This window comes from Pangasianodon hypophthalmus, chromosome 15 (assembly GCF_027358585.1).
Source record: "Pangasianodon hypophthalmus isolate fPanHyp1 chromosome 15, fPanHyp1.pri, whole genome shotgun sequence".
In the NCBI taxonomy this organism is placed as follows: Eukaryota; Metazoa; Chordata; class Actinopteri; order Siluriformes; family Pangasiidae; genus Pangasianodon; species Pangasianodon hypophthalmus.
This window is the reverse complement of record NC_069724.1, coordinates 1,628,215-1,642,723: the sequence shown is the minus strand read 5'-3', so window position 1 is coordinate 1,642,723 and position 14,509 is coordinate 1,628,215. Positions and strand designations below refer to the sequence as shown.

The 14,509-nt window shown below is 36.4% G+C and overlaps 1 protein-coding gene across 2 annotated transcripts in view; it reads left to right on the top strand.

Moving 5' to 3' along the window:
• The window catches only part of si:dkeyp-23e4.3 (rho GTPase-activating protein 7), a 52,984-nt gene that overhangs the window by 23,026 nt on the left and 15,449 nt on the right, over nucleotides 1-14,509 (top strand). Inside the window, exon 1 of one of the 2 annotated variants that reach the window (XM_026938670.3) lies at nucleotides 10,863-11,297. The exons of the other annotated variant lie outside the window; for it this stretch is intronic. Coding sequence (XP_026794471.3) covers nucleotides 11,285-11,297 — 13 coding nt within the window. The 5' untranslated portion in view covers nucleotides 10,863-11,284. Of the gene's footprint in view, nucleotides 1-10,862; nucleotides 11,298-14,509 lie in introns of those variants that run through there. 2 annotated transcript variants of the gene reach the window in all.

The window sequence follows — 14,509 nt, the reverse complement described above, 5'->3', positions numbered from 1 at the left end:
GCTCACAGGGCTGAAACTAACTCTAGTTAAAATGAAAGCCTATCTGCTCCATTTAATGCAAGTCAGGCCTGCTTCAAAGAATGCTTCAGAAACGCCTCGGGTGTTGGACTTTAGTGTGATTCAGTGATGGACTCAAAAATTCCAAAATATACTGTCCGGTTTAGAGACCTACAAATATGTAGGAAAAAGAAAAGCTGATGGACCATGAAGAGTTGACTTTCAGCTTTAAATCAAGGGGTTTAACAAACATAATGCATTCACCGTTTAGGAATTTCAGCCATTTATTACGAAGTCCCTCCATTTTCACAGGCTCAAAAGTAATTGAACAAACTAACAATCATAAATATTAGGATTATTTTTAATACTTGGAGGTAAATCCTTTGCAGTCAATGACTGCCTGAAGTCTGGAACTCCTGGACATCACCAAATCCTGAGTTTCCTCCCTTGAGAAGCTTCGCCAGGCCTTTACTGCAGCCAGTTGCTGCTCGTTTGTGGGTCTTTCTGCCTTCAGTTTTGTCTTCAGTAAGTGAAAAGCAGCTCAATTGGCTTGAGGTCAGGTGACTGACTCGGCATTTAAGAACATTCCATTTCTTTGCATTAAGAAGCTCTTGGGTTGCTTTTGCGGTCTGTTTTGGGTCGTTATCCATCTGTACACACTCAAGTTATTATGATTACTATTATTACTACTTGACCAGTGATTCCAAAAAGTAGTCAACTAGTCATCTTGTCATCTAGTCATCATGGTGGCTCGGATATCAGATGAATAATAATAATAACGAATTCAATCCAATCCTGTAACAAATGGAAAAGATTGGGATTGGATTTGGAAAAGTTTTTTTTTTTTCAGAACATTTACAGATATAAAGAGATATGACTATTTTTTTCTTAGGTTTGATTTTATTATATTTATACTTTCCATTATATGGCAAATATATAATAATAAAGCTGCAGTTTTGTTTGGATTTTTTTTCCCTAAAGTGTTTCCAAAAAATTGTTTAAAAATATCATTTTAAAACTAGTAGCTTTCGAAGGAAAAACATCAGATGGGTATCACTTTTATCTGATACTCAAGGCTTCGGTATTGGTATCGTTACTGGAAAAGAAAATGTGGTATCATTCTATTAACCATCACTATTAAAAACTTATGGGTGCAGTTCATACGAAGTGATATGTGAACTTGAAAACGTTCCATTAAAGCAAAAGAAAATAAAGAATGTATCCTACTTTCCCAGCATACACTTACACAATGTGCAGCTGGCTGTAGAATTTGTTTAATCTAGTCTGAAATATTACATATAGACTTTCATAACCAACTTCCTGTTTTTTTTTTCACCCCATCTAGTCGACATCCCCACAGTAAATGTATTACTTTAATCGACTAGTCTGTAAAACCCCTAATATATATTTAAAAAGAAATTAATCACTAATATAAATTTTATCATCTTAGAGTGCATACAGTTGAATAGTTTCTGTTAGTCCTTCACTTTCCTAGAAATGTCCTATTTTACTTTCAGTGTTGATGATTTGATGATATTAAGAATGAAACACAGAATTGATGATAATAAGACCTTACAAGAGTTTGACACTGAAACAGAAAACAGAAGAGTCACATGGCTGGCTACAATGATAAGCCATTTAACCAAATTCTGGGTGAAAAGTTGCCCAAAAAGCTCCAAAGAACAGAAAAAAATGAGGGCAGAAAGTAACATCTCTGTAGGAATTGAACTGATCAGCATTTATTAAAATTAATAAACAAATAAACAAACATATAAAGAAAATACAAAATGATAAAATGTGAGGAAGCAAGAAACAGAGGAAGACACTTAAAAAAAGAAAAAGACACTTAAAAAAAGAAACAGAGAAAGACACTAAAAACACAGGAAGACATTATCACGAGGGTATCGTAAGGGTTCGCATTAATGACAGAGGCTGCTTGTTCTGTTATTTGTTCAGGAAAGCTCAGTGTCAGTGTGAAATCTTGTGTACAGTTTGATTAATAAGACTTGGCAGAGTGGAGGGAGAACAGGAACATGACAAGATTAGTATTGTGACTTTTTCAGCACTGTATACCAGGATTACCGGTTTTATTTTTTCTATCTGAGAAAAAAAAAAAAAAAACATTGTTGGCATGAGGATATCCTAACAGGAACACTCCATCCTCCACCGTGGGAGCTTGGCAGTCTTAATGCTTACGCACTCCGGCTTTCCACACACTTTAGCTCTGGGAACAGTTGGATAACGTAATGTGATGCCTCCCAAATCGCTAATTTGTTAAGTTGTATTTAGGAGCGGGAAAATACTGGAAAACTGCAGTTGCGAGACAGAAAGCACCGTTTTTACAAAATTCTTTTTTTGAGAAAGAGAGAGAGAGAGAGAGAGAGAGAGAAAGAGAGAGAGAGAAGAGTAGATTTCGTGTATGGAATTCTAGGCATAAATGAAACTCCTTAAACTTTATTATCCAGTATTTACCATTAATTATGAAAAGTATGAAAGTTATGACCATCGCATCCCAGGAGTATTCCTACATCACATACAGTTTTCCTGGGATAGTTCTGTAAAGCATGAGCTATGAACATTCCTGTATAATATGGCAGGAATCTGTATAATATTTAAATCTTAATTAAAACAGTGGTTGAAAAGGAGTTTCATCTTTTGCAATACAGCTGTAAGAAGATAGTCAGAAATCATAACAAATCAACAACGAATGTGGAATGTACATTCCACACGATTTTGTGATCCATCCAACTCCAGATTTGTGAAATTCAGTGAAATCCAGAGGCAGTGCCTGAGATCATCAATAAACCTTACAGCAATTTCTAATCATGTTCACACTTAATTGAATCTCATTTGTGGCCTCTGGCTTCAGGCCTGAAGCATCTTGCTCTGCTCTGCTATCTTACTCTTAGCTAATACTTCTAGTCCTGTAGAACTATTACACATCACAGCAGAGTAACAAAAGGGTAGCAAGGCCCCCCAAGCAATCTGGATTATCTTGATAACGAGCTTGATAGCGCTCAGTTTAATATGTCTCCCACTCTTAATTTCCCCTCTCTTCTGCCCTTTGCAAAGGACAAGAGAAAAAGGTGGGACGTTATTAACGTTATCAGCTCCACTTTGCTGAGGTCTGGAGTTGCGACAGCAGGATGGAAGGAAGGAAGGCAGTTCTTGGAGTGTGTGTTTTCATCCAGCAAGGGAAATAGCTTTGTTAAGACTCATAAGCAGCAGGGAAGATTGAACTCGTTCACTTTCACCCAACGATGTGCAAAAATACACCATCCACAAATACACCAGGAACACACCCTTGGACAGATTGTCATCCTGCTGTCATACACTAACCTCCGATGACGCCCCGACCTGGCGTCTCTGCTTTGTCTCTTAGGAAAGGGTCAGGCTAGACGGCCCTCTGAGCCTTTTATATAATATAAACAGTCAAGCTGAAAACCTCAAGCAAACAATGGAAAGCACAGGGCCAAGTGCAGAGGTCTTCACAGTTCACAACACTTGCACGACATGTGCAACTTTGTCTTTCACTGAATTCATACAGACGATGACAGCACAGGCGCCAGAACAACTGCGAAGTGAAACCATTCAAATTCAATCAACACAATCGAACTATCTCGATCGAAATGTCAGCACAAACTATGCACTGCCAAAAAGTGACATTCTCAGCAAGTGAAAGTATCTTGAATACAGTCCAATTTATCTATTATTTCCTACTATAAGATTAAATTAAACCAAATATATGATAATGAATCTTATTTCTGGAAATGTGTATTAATTTCAAGATACACACATTGTCTGTTCAAGAAATACTCACACTTTTTAGCATTTATCTCTAGAAAGAAGCAAGATTATCTGGCAATAGAATAAGAAAATTTAAAGCTTGGATTTAATAAATTTCTAGACATAAGTTTGTTAATTTTATAATTGGTTTAGTGTAATCTTATAATAGGAAATTCTAATTAAATTTGACTATGTTCATATACACTGTATGGCCAAAAGTATGTGTACCCCTGACTATCACACTGATAATATGCGGTTCTTCCATAAACTGTTTCCACAAAGACTTAACCACACAATTGTATAGAACGTCTCTGTGTGCTGTAGCTTTACAATTTCCCTTCACTGGAACTAAGAGGCTCAAACCTGTTCCAGCATGACAATGCCACTGTGCACAAAGCGAGCTCCATGAAGACATGGTGTGTGAAGGTTGGAGTGGAAGAACTCGAGTGTCCTGCACAGAGCCCTGAACTTACTCAACCCCACTGAACACCTTTGGGATGAACTGGAACTGGAGACTCCTTACCCAACATCAGAGCCTGATCTCACTAATGCTCTTGTAGCTGAATGAACACAAATCCCCACAGCCACACTCCAACATCTAGTGGAAAGCTTCCCAGAAGAGTGGAGCTCATTATAACAGCAAAGGGGGAATAAATCTGGAATGAGATGTTCAACAAGAACATACTGTATAAATGTGATGGTCAGGTGTCTCCAAACATTTGGCCATACAGTGTAATATTTAGTGCAATGTGTAATATTTAAATGTAAAGGAAGCACTTAGTTGGAATTTTGTCTCATTCATGTATCATTTATTTATTTATGGTTGTTTGGATGGTTGGTTGGTCGGTAATTATAAAAGAATGAAATGTTTATTAAATCTGCAAGCCAGTTTACAAAAAACTTTTTAGTCCTCAATTGGGCATATGAATACCAAAATTACACATATAAGTATTTAGACCTCAGAACTACTTACGTAACCTCAGATGTAAATATCTACATATTATCTTGACCAAAACAGAGTTGTGTCACAGCTACACACAATTCTCACCCTGAATTTAATTACTGTGATTTGGTCAAGCAACACAGGCAACTCATGCATACCACTTTAGGTAAGTAGCTCTAAATACTGATCTGTGTCATTTTGAGATTCATTCATTTCATGAGCACATTTCAGGAGCTCAGAAAAGATGACATTGGTACTGAACTTTATCATATATGCACAATATTATACCAATCAAAATTAAATATAAAGTGAGCTGTAACCTTACAGAGCCACCAGTTTCTACTGTAATTTGTCACCGCTATACATAAGTGCTTAAGTTAGTGGATGCTGGTAATAAATGTATAAATGTCATGGAATACCACGGAAAAATGAAGTTATGAGCATAGGAACAAAACTATTTTAAAATGTTCACTCATGTCTTTCATTCATATTACATAATATTTATCTTCTCTGGCTGAATTACAAAGAAAAAAGGCAGTGTTTATACATCAAATATATGGAAATGGTTCAGACGCGTCATGTCCATAACGCTAAAATGTCACATCCATAATGCCAGGTTTTTCTTAATGAAGAAATATTTTCAAATTTGTACATTGGTGTTCGTTCAAGTCTCTTTCATGTTGCTTTCTACAACAATCTTTAAAATTCATTTGACGTCACATCCATAACGCTGAGAAACTGCAACGTATTTGAAAACCTGTAAATCAATGCATGTGTTTTTAAGATTTGTCTGCGTTGCCCTCATACAATATGCAAATTGGCTCGTTGATCCTACGACATTTTGTTAGCCAATGTGAGAGCAAATGTCGCATCCATAACGTCCCCATAGTTTCCAGAGAAACAGGATGTTTCTAAAGAAATTCTGTGAAGCAAAGATGCTTTCAAAAAAAGGTTCTGATTACTACATAAAGCAATGTCAAGTAAAATAACCCATAAAAATTTGCATTAAATCCAAATAATCTCTTAGGTACTCTACACTGTCTTGCAGTTTTCGAAGGAAATTAGCTGGTAGGTTTTTCCAGGATTCTCAGAGAACGTTCTACAGTTCTTCTTTCTCTACAAGTAAAATCTGTGAGGCTTTGATCAGAAATATGGTCCATTACTTAAAAAGATACAAAAATCGTTAACTCTGAATAAAACCTAAAGTGCGTACGGAGCTCAACTGTAGGACAGACCACTAAGCCTACTGACACTGCTTCTGGAATTTTCATCTCCACATTTTTTAACTCGGAGACAGATGATTTAATCGGAAGAGTACAGGGTGCTTTACTTCCTGTCCTGCTTATACAATTATGTGGGTGAAGCCGGATTCATTTCAGATGCCCACATCTGTCCTAGCTTGAACTCTCTACATGATCTTATGTTTCAGGTTCACTCAATGAAGCGTTGCTGTGTCCATGAAAAATAAAAGAGAGAGAGTCCATGAAAATTCAGACGCAAGACAAACAAACACTAAATGAGACGTGATTACACTTTAGTTTTACGACAGCATCTTCTATACAGCACATCTTTAAAAGAAAACAAACCCAGATGTCAAGTGCCGAATATCAGACGCTGTGTCTGTATCAGATCCGTCTCATTCGGAGATTATTTGTAAATCATGATTTAGAGAAAAGCAATTTTATCAACAAATCCATGAGGAAATGTTTAAATTCAACTGGATGCCAACAGGACGTGAATCTAACTTCATCAAAGAAAGAACTCGATCTTACTTTGGATTATTAAAAAGCTTCCTCACATATTATTTGCACATTCTGTATTATGTCCTATAAGGGTCTGTGTATTTTTTGGTCATTCTATTTTCATATCAGTAAAAAAATAAATGATGAATGGTTATGTGATTACTGTCTCAACATCCAGGCAGGAGAAACTAACTATTAGCAAACGTTTTTTTTTGGCACTAGCCATTTTTTTTTATTTTTATTGTCAGAAATAGAAGATAAAAACATTTAAAAGTGACCTTTATTTATAGGTTTTTAGCCACCTCTCATTCCAAATGTGCATCAGAGTCAATTTAAGCCACTTTCAGCACAAAAGCTCCCAATAGTCCTTGAGGAAAAGCTACAATCATGCAACATAATCCCTGATAATTTTGTAGAGGTCAATCCTCTCCTCGCAATGTCTGTAATCATTTCAGAATACAGTTCCAAAGTCATACCTGAAGCCTGAAGCTAGCTAAGAGTCATAGGTATGTCAGGGGTTTGCGTACTTTTGCGTTCATTCATTATTCTATTTTTAAACCGAAATGAAAAACCAAAAATGAACAGTTTTATGATTTTTTTTAAATGCTATAATCAATATGTTCATGAACAATTGTTCCTTTTTTAAAATATGTGGAAATGTAAATTCACTATGATCTTCTTTCTCTTTGTTATTTATGAAATGAATCTGCTGAAATCATAAAATACAAAAAATGAAAAATATCAAAAAATATCATTCTACTCGTTTTAAAGGACATGTCTCTGGGCTACGCTGTGTGTAGCCTGGAAGTAATTTAGGCTTTTAGCCTTGACTAGATTTTTCCTGGCAGTTTCAGATTGTGGCTTCGCTTGAGCTATCTCTGTCTCTAGTGTCTCTCAAGATATGTTGTTTTCTCAAGAACTTCTTTTTCTCATGATGTTGAAATGCATGATTAGGCATACATGAGTGCATCAAGGATGAGTGCATCTATTTTTATTTTAATCAGGGACTGGTTTAAGAGAAAAGAGCTGGTGCAATGCAGTGTTCATGTCTTGTAGCTCTGAGATCCTGGGTTTTATCCTGAGCTCAGGTGACTGCATTTTACTCCATTTTGCCCAAAAATTTCCCCTTCGGGATCAGTGAAGTACATCGACCTATCTAGCCTTATATTTGTCAGTGCTAGACAATTTTAAAATTGATGTCAATTGCCTCAATGGACTTATGTAAATACGTTATCTTTTCTATAGTAAGGGACCACGGGTTTCAGAAAAGTGGGCTCTTATTCTGTTTTTTTGTTCTTTTGCGAATTTTTTTTATTTACAAAGAAGCAAAAGAAACACAAATCTCTTTTCAATTTTGTATCAGCTATTTCTGACAATAAAAATGACTAGGGTTGTTTTTTTTGGTGTTGTTGTTTCTCCTTCCTGGATTTTAAAGCAATAATCAAATAAGCATTTGTGTTTAATTTTTAAATTACTGGATCTGACACGAAAATAGAATGATCCAAAAGTACATGGATCCAAAACATTCATCCCGTAACTAAAGTCTTTCTGTTTCAAGTTGGTGTCAAACATTTTAGAACAATTTTGTAAAGCAAGGTCGCTGATCACAGCCGTGTGATTAAGTCACGCCATTCGTTTTTGCAAAAAAAAAAAAAAAAGCAAGATATCATTCTAAGGAATACAACCAACTTCTGCTGAAAGTGCTGGCTTGGAACATCAGTGTGGTTTGGTGTTATGCTAAATTAAATGTGATATAGAAATGAACTCTTTGCTTCGACTGCCACAGGAAAGTCGTTACATTTATTGGAATATTGTGAAAAAACTCTAGTATCGTGAAAATTCTCTAAATCTAATTTCTGTGTGTTTTTCGGTCCAGTGTGTTGATATAGTATGTTTAAGTGAAGAAAGAATGATCAGGTTATATCGGCTAGGTTGTGCTGAAAATGGTTTATTATTAGGCGAACTCAATAGTCTCATATCTCATATGTTTTTTCCCCTCTGCTGCTGCATAACATAAAGGCTAAAGGTCTGTCGAGGCGGAACATTTTGAGCCAAAACTCGAGTTAAAAAGGAAGCATTAGCAGGAGGAGTGCTTTGCGTCCTGCAAGCCAAATGACTTCACACACAATAAGGGTGGGACATGCTGGTGGACATGATGGAGCCAGTGCTCCTGTCATGTTTTCCATTAGCTCTGCACTGTCAAGTTTGTCGTGTTTCTTTCTGCTAGACACTGACAGGTTTAAAATAACACACAAGATCATTCACAGTCCAGAATTTATTTTTTTCATTACATACCTTTCATTCATCCTGTTTAATCAGAAACACATAGAATCTGTGGTTAATTTTTATTAAATTAGCTTTTATTTACAGGAGACGTACTGCTATGGTCCTGATTTAAAACCCTTTAAAACTCTTTCCACCACTGCTTATAATACCAAAGCCTTCTCTATGAAAGGGGTTAGAGGTCAACAATACATGACTAAGAAAGTACATCACCTCATACAACTATTCTATCAAATATTTATCACACATCCTTCAGAATTTCCCAAGGCACCGCAGATCTTGCTTATGAACTAGCTTTAAGATTAAAGCCACGACTGCATCCACTGATGATTCCACTGGAGGTGATGTGAACGTGGTCTGCATACGTCCTACATGCATGACACATACTGTATATGACCTACTCACAGAGCTGACGAGGTGAACGTCCAACCCACCCTTACACTACATCGATATCGACAAATCCCATCACGGCTAATAGTTTTCGACTCCGAGGCTTCATTAGGATCGAGTCCTTGATATCCCATTAGCACTAATGGCTCTCTTGGGTGTTTGATTACATCAAAAGCCTGAAGTTTGGCTCAAAGAGAAGTGAAGAAAAGTACATAGGACTACTTTCAATCCATTTATGAACCCTTAAAAGGCTTTCTTAAGAAATATTTTATATATTTGTCACATAAGTTGACCTGTCGTGTCACTGCATAGACCAGAGATTGATTGGGAACTTCAGTACAAACTGCCAACTTGGCACTTAGAGCGTCTGGCGGCTGTCTGATGGCGCATGAAATCTGTCAATCTAGAAATAATAGGTTGTTAACTTCAGAATGACGTGTCAGTTAACTGCCTGAAAAAAGATTCCTAGCATGGTAAGTTTTGGGGATGGTAGCAGTGGACAGGAGAAGGACAGGAAAATTAGCTCTCGCAGCTCCACCATGGACTAGGGATATGGCAATATGACAAAAATATCATACCATGATACATGACGTGTATCACGATATATCAATGCATTTTTAAAAAATCTAAATGTCTTCAGCAATTATCAGCAGTTTTCAAGATTCATTACAAATTTACTCATTCAAAATTGAATAATTTACCTAATTTACTTAATAACTCAAATCACTAAAAAAAGACTGACGATATCCATGAAAAATATCGATATTATACTGTCATATTGCCCAGCCCTACCATGAACTATGTTACGTCAAACCTTGAACAAAAATCTTCAAGTCAAATATTTTAGTACAAATCTCATGTTTTATTAACATCACCATTACCACATTTACCACATACCTCATTTTTCCTGGTTAATATTTTCATGTTAGACTGTAAACATTGTTGATATGTATCTGTTGAAGCTACAGCCTAAAAATCATACACAATACACAGTTATTCAAACTGTAATATCATGAGCAATCTAAATAATAGTATAATATTTAGTAGGGTACTTAATATCTATTATCAATTTTCCATTCTGTGTATATTTTATAGTACTAAGATATACTGTATATACAGTAGGCCTGTATATATGTATATATACACAGTATATAAGGAATAACAGATGATGCATTGTGCTGTCGAATATAATCCATGCTCGGGTGCCTGGTGTGGATTATTTTTGTACAACAGCATGGCCCAAAGTGTGTTATTCCACTTTTACCACAGTGATTTGCCAACATTTACAATGTTTAAATTATTACTGAATGAGACATTGCGCTTTTTAACTGTTTAGAGTTACATGTAATGTTGTGAAACGTCCATGGGACACATTAGTTCCTGTTAGCACTTATATTACAGCAGCTACAAACAGTCGTTCCCTCACCAGCCTATCTAAGTTAATAAGACAAAGAATAAACGCAGCTTGTCAAAGCACTAACACTGGAGACTCCTTCCATAAATGTTATATAAACGTTTCCTTATCAACAATTATAACACTTTAGCCCTGGGTAATGGTGAGACGTCTGCCCTGTGAATGAGCTGTTACTTTAGAAACTATAGCATATTAGAACTGGCACCTTAATATAAATCATTTATGTTACAGCCAGAATGCCTGTCAGAGCTGCTGTTATAGAAATTTGATGCATTCGAGCTTTAGTTTATTCGGAATTAAATGTCTTGAAGTGACACATTCCAGATGTATTGCAATACTGCTGGTCATTTTCAAGCTTCAGCTACTTAAAAGGCCAGATATAACATGGCAGCCACACAAAGAATGCCTGAAATATGTTTGGGCAGCTTGCACACAACTCTAACCCTTGCCTTTGATGAACCATGGGAACCACCCTCTCAGTCACTTGGTTTAGTCCACTGAAAGGGAAATGCTGTCCCAGTGATATCATCAGTCTGAAAAAGAGAACTAGCTAGCTTTGTTTGTGAGAACTAGCTATTTTTGTGAACTGAAAATTATTTTTTATTAGAGTTGTTCTGTTTTTGTTTGTTTTTTGTAATGCTTGGCTATTTATATACTATTTATTACACTTCTTATTTCTAACTTATTTCTAACTGGCAACACATTTAGTTTGGAGTCAACTCTACAGCAATGTTGATTACAAGTAAGTGAAACATTTTACTTGTCTGTGTCATTTTTTATTTTTTTATTTATTCTGGTAGCTATTTATTAAAAAAAAAAAAAAGGCGAATGAAATTCATGTAATGTTAAATATGCTTGGGAAACATTTCGGAATAGATTGTAGACAGATTATTTGTTTATTAGGACCTTAATCCTAAAATAAAGGGTTAAATTTACACAGAAGAATGGTCCTGATGTTCAGAAATAGAGCTTGTGTATTTGGGATGCTTTTTTGGATCACAGAAGCAGGTGCAACGATTTAATGACTTAATGAACTTGAAATGTTCCTTAAATAATAGTTAATTAAGGTAAAAAAAAAAAATAGGCGAACAAATATGAACATGTTGGAGTTTATTTTTTTGGATCTTTGGTCAAAAATGTTGAATGGTCATGAGAATTTGTCACTAAATATGTGGCTTATTACACAAGAATATAAGGAGAATAAACATTATTTAATTTATACATGGTACACGAGCCGTCTTGTTTATAATAATCTCTGTTTAGATTCCACCCAACGTACGCTGACCTGTTGTGATCATTATAAATGTAATATATTCTTTGTAAATTGGAAATCCAAGCTTCAGAGAGGCTGTTTTCTAGGCTATGAGAAGCACCAGAGCTCCTCTGTCCACTGGCGCTCGTTCAACCGAGTGTTGTTAGCAACGAGCGATACCAACAGGGCATGCAAGCAATTACACCTATGACCTAATGCTTCTCTACCTACCAGATCTGGCAAGAGCAAAAGGCGCCTGCTTTGCACCCAAATCAGACTCGTCACTGATGAAATTGTACATGAGGTAGAAAGAGAGAGAACAGCTGGAAGCACAGTCCATGGAAAATGTTGTATATATTTATACAGCTCAAAAACCCTCTGCACCATGTCAGGGGTATTCATCGGCCCATTAAGGAGCCAATGAGCTGTCGCCGTAATTATCTACTGTTTGTCTTTTTCTGTCCTTCTCTATGACGTCACACTGAATGTTATTCTTGATATAAGGATGTGACAGCTATTAGTGGGGGTTGTACTCTTGACAAAAAGATAGGAAATTAGGACATTTTGGTAGAATCACTGTAGCATGAGTCATTTGTGACGCAGAACTGTAGCAACTCAAGGACGTCAATCGGGACCAGTTTTAACAAATACAATACAGTTATTGATGATGTGTAAAATAAGGAAGGTGGCCTCAAACTAAAATAAGCTGCTGATCACTTTACAAGTTTTCAACCTTATGTTATCTTGGAGTCTAAGCATAATTTTTAAGTTTATGTGGCTTTGCTAGTGGAAATAATTGGGCTACCTCTTGGCCATTTCCCACTATTTATTGGTGTGGCTTTTTTTTTTTTTTTTTGTAATTGCAGAATTCACAATTCCAGAGCAAAAAATGTCCTTGTAACTTTAAGAAATTTAATTTCATTCACGTTTCAGCTCCCCCAAACCCTAAAGCTCCCCAGACTCTCTCTCAAACATCAAATAATCTTAAATAAGCTCTGACAAAATGATCTCAAGTTGTGAATTATACAAGCCGTCAGCAAAACACCTGCGTCTTTACTTTGCGTATTCTTTACTTGTGTCAGTTGACGGAGAAGCGTTCTTGCGAAATAATTTATAGCATTTTTTTCTGAGGCTGCAAAGAACAGCAGTGGTTTATTGTGTGGTTATTATGCCTTCAAGATGGAGTCACTGAATGTTGCCTCTCGTCTGTGTCTGTGAGCGTGGGGTGATGGATGGTAATTAATTGTTTATTTTGTATGTGTAGAGAGCATGCAGCTTGGGAGCACGTATCACCTTGAGCCAAGACCCTCCCAGGCCGTTCAGAAACGTGTAAACTTGTAAAGGCTTCTAGACTGGGAGGAGTACAATTGCACGCTACATCTGTTATCAGCTTCCAAAACCTAAAAAGCATGACTTCCTGTAGGGCCGCCCAGAGTATTTAGAAAAGGAAGTGGCTATATGAAAGGAGAGCCATGTGATACCATCACATATATGATTTGCACGCAAGAGTACCGGCCAGAGCACATCTTTCTACATGGTTAGGGGCTGTAGTTGCAGTTTCTAATTGTAGTCTTTTTACAAAAGCAAAGTAGTTTAGAGAGCAAAGTCAGGGCGGATCAAAGGTTTAGTGCAGAAATGTGACACACTTCATGTACACAATGCCAAATGTACACAACATCAACTGCTAATTTCTCATTTTTGTTGTTATACTTCTATTATTCCACCATCTTCTCTGACTCCAGTTAGACTGTTTAATTTATTATTAATATTTACTGAGTAATATTTCAGCTGACATTTATATCTCTCGCTCTCTTTCTCCAGCCTTTTCTGTAACAAGGTTAAAAATCAGCTTTTTTGAAATAATTATTCATGTTGTTATATTTACAGTATATTATACTGTATTTATGTGTCATATTTTAATTATTATCATTATTAAACTATTTACACCATAAATTACGACAACTTCCTGCTGTAAAATGAGCCAATGTCATTCTTTTTCTTTTTCTTTTTTTTTTCACATGCAGCATTTCAGCAAATTCAGCAAAATTTCAGTACCTCAGCAAAGTTCTATCTGCTTTGCTGAATAATTTGTGTGTAGTCGCCAAGCTGACCTCTCAAACAGAAAAGGACATTTTGTGTGTATGTGCAGAATAAAACAAGAGAGAGAGAGAGAGAGAGAGAGAGAGGGATACTAGAAAACCACAGACACATCTTTAGCCCTGCTGTAAAGAGACCGTAACATTTCACACTTCTGCACAGTGATTACTGAAAAAGCATACATTAAAAATGCGACATAGCCTGAAACTAATGCGGGGTACATCGGCTAATGATATGACATCTAGCAAGGTGACTAGCAACATTATGGGTAGTCCGCATTTTACAAACCGCCAACTGAGCACATAAGCACTCGCATTTTTGCATAAGCTCAAATATTTATGTTATAGCTTTGTCAGATGTGCATTGCATACCTCTGAACATGAAGTTAAAGACTGGGAGCTTAATGCTAAACATAATAGGCCATTATAAACCTACAGTGTTCTTCTCATATTGAATATTCCATATCAAATATGACAGCTGGAGATGCAGCGTGGGAGGTTCCACCGAAGTCCAGTCACACAGACACTGAGGACTCGGTGTCCTCATAGCTAGTTACGCCCATGCTCCACATCCCTATGCTTTCCTTATTTGACCAATTCTGAGCG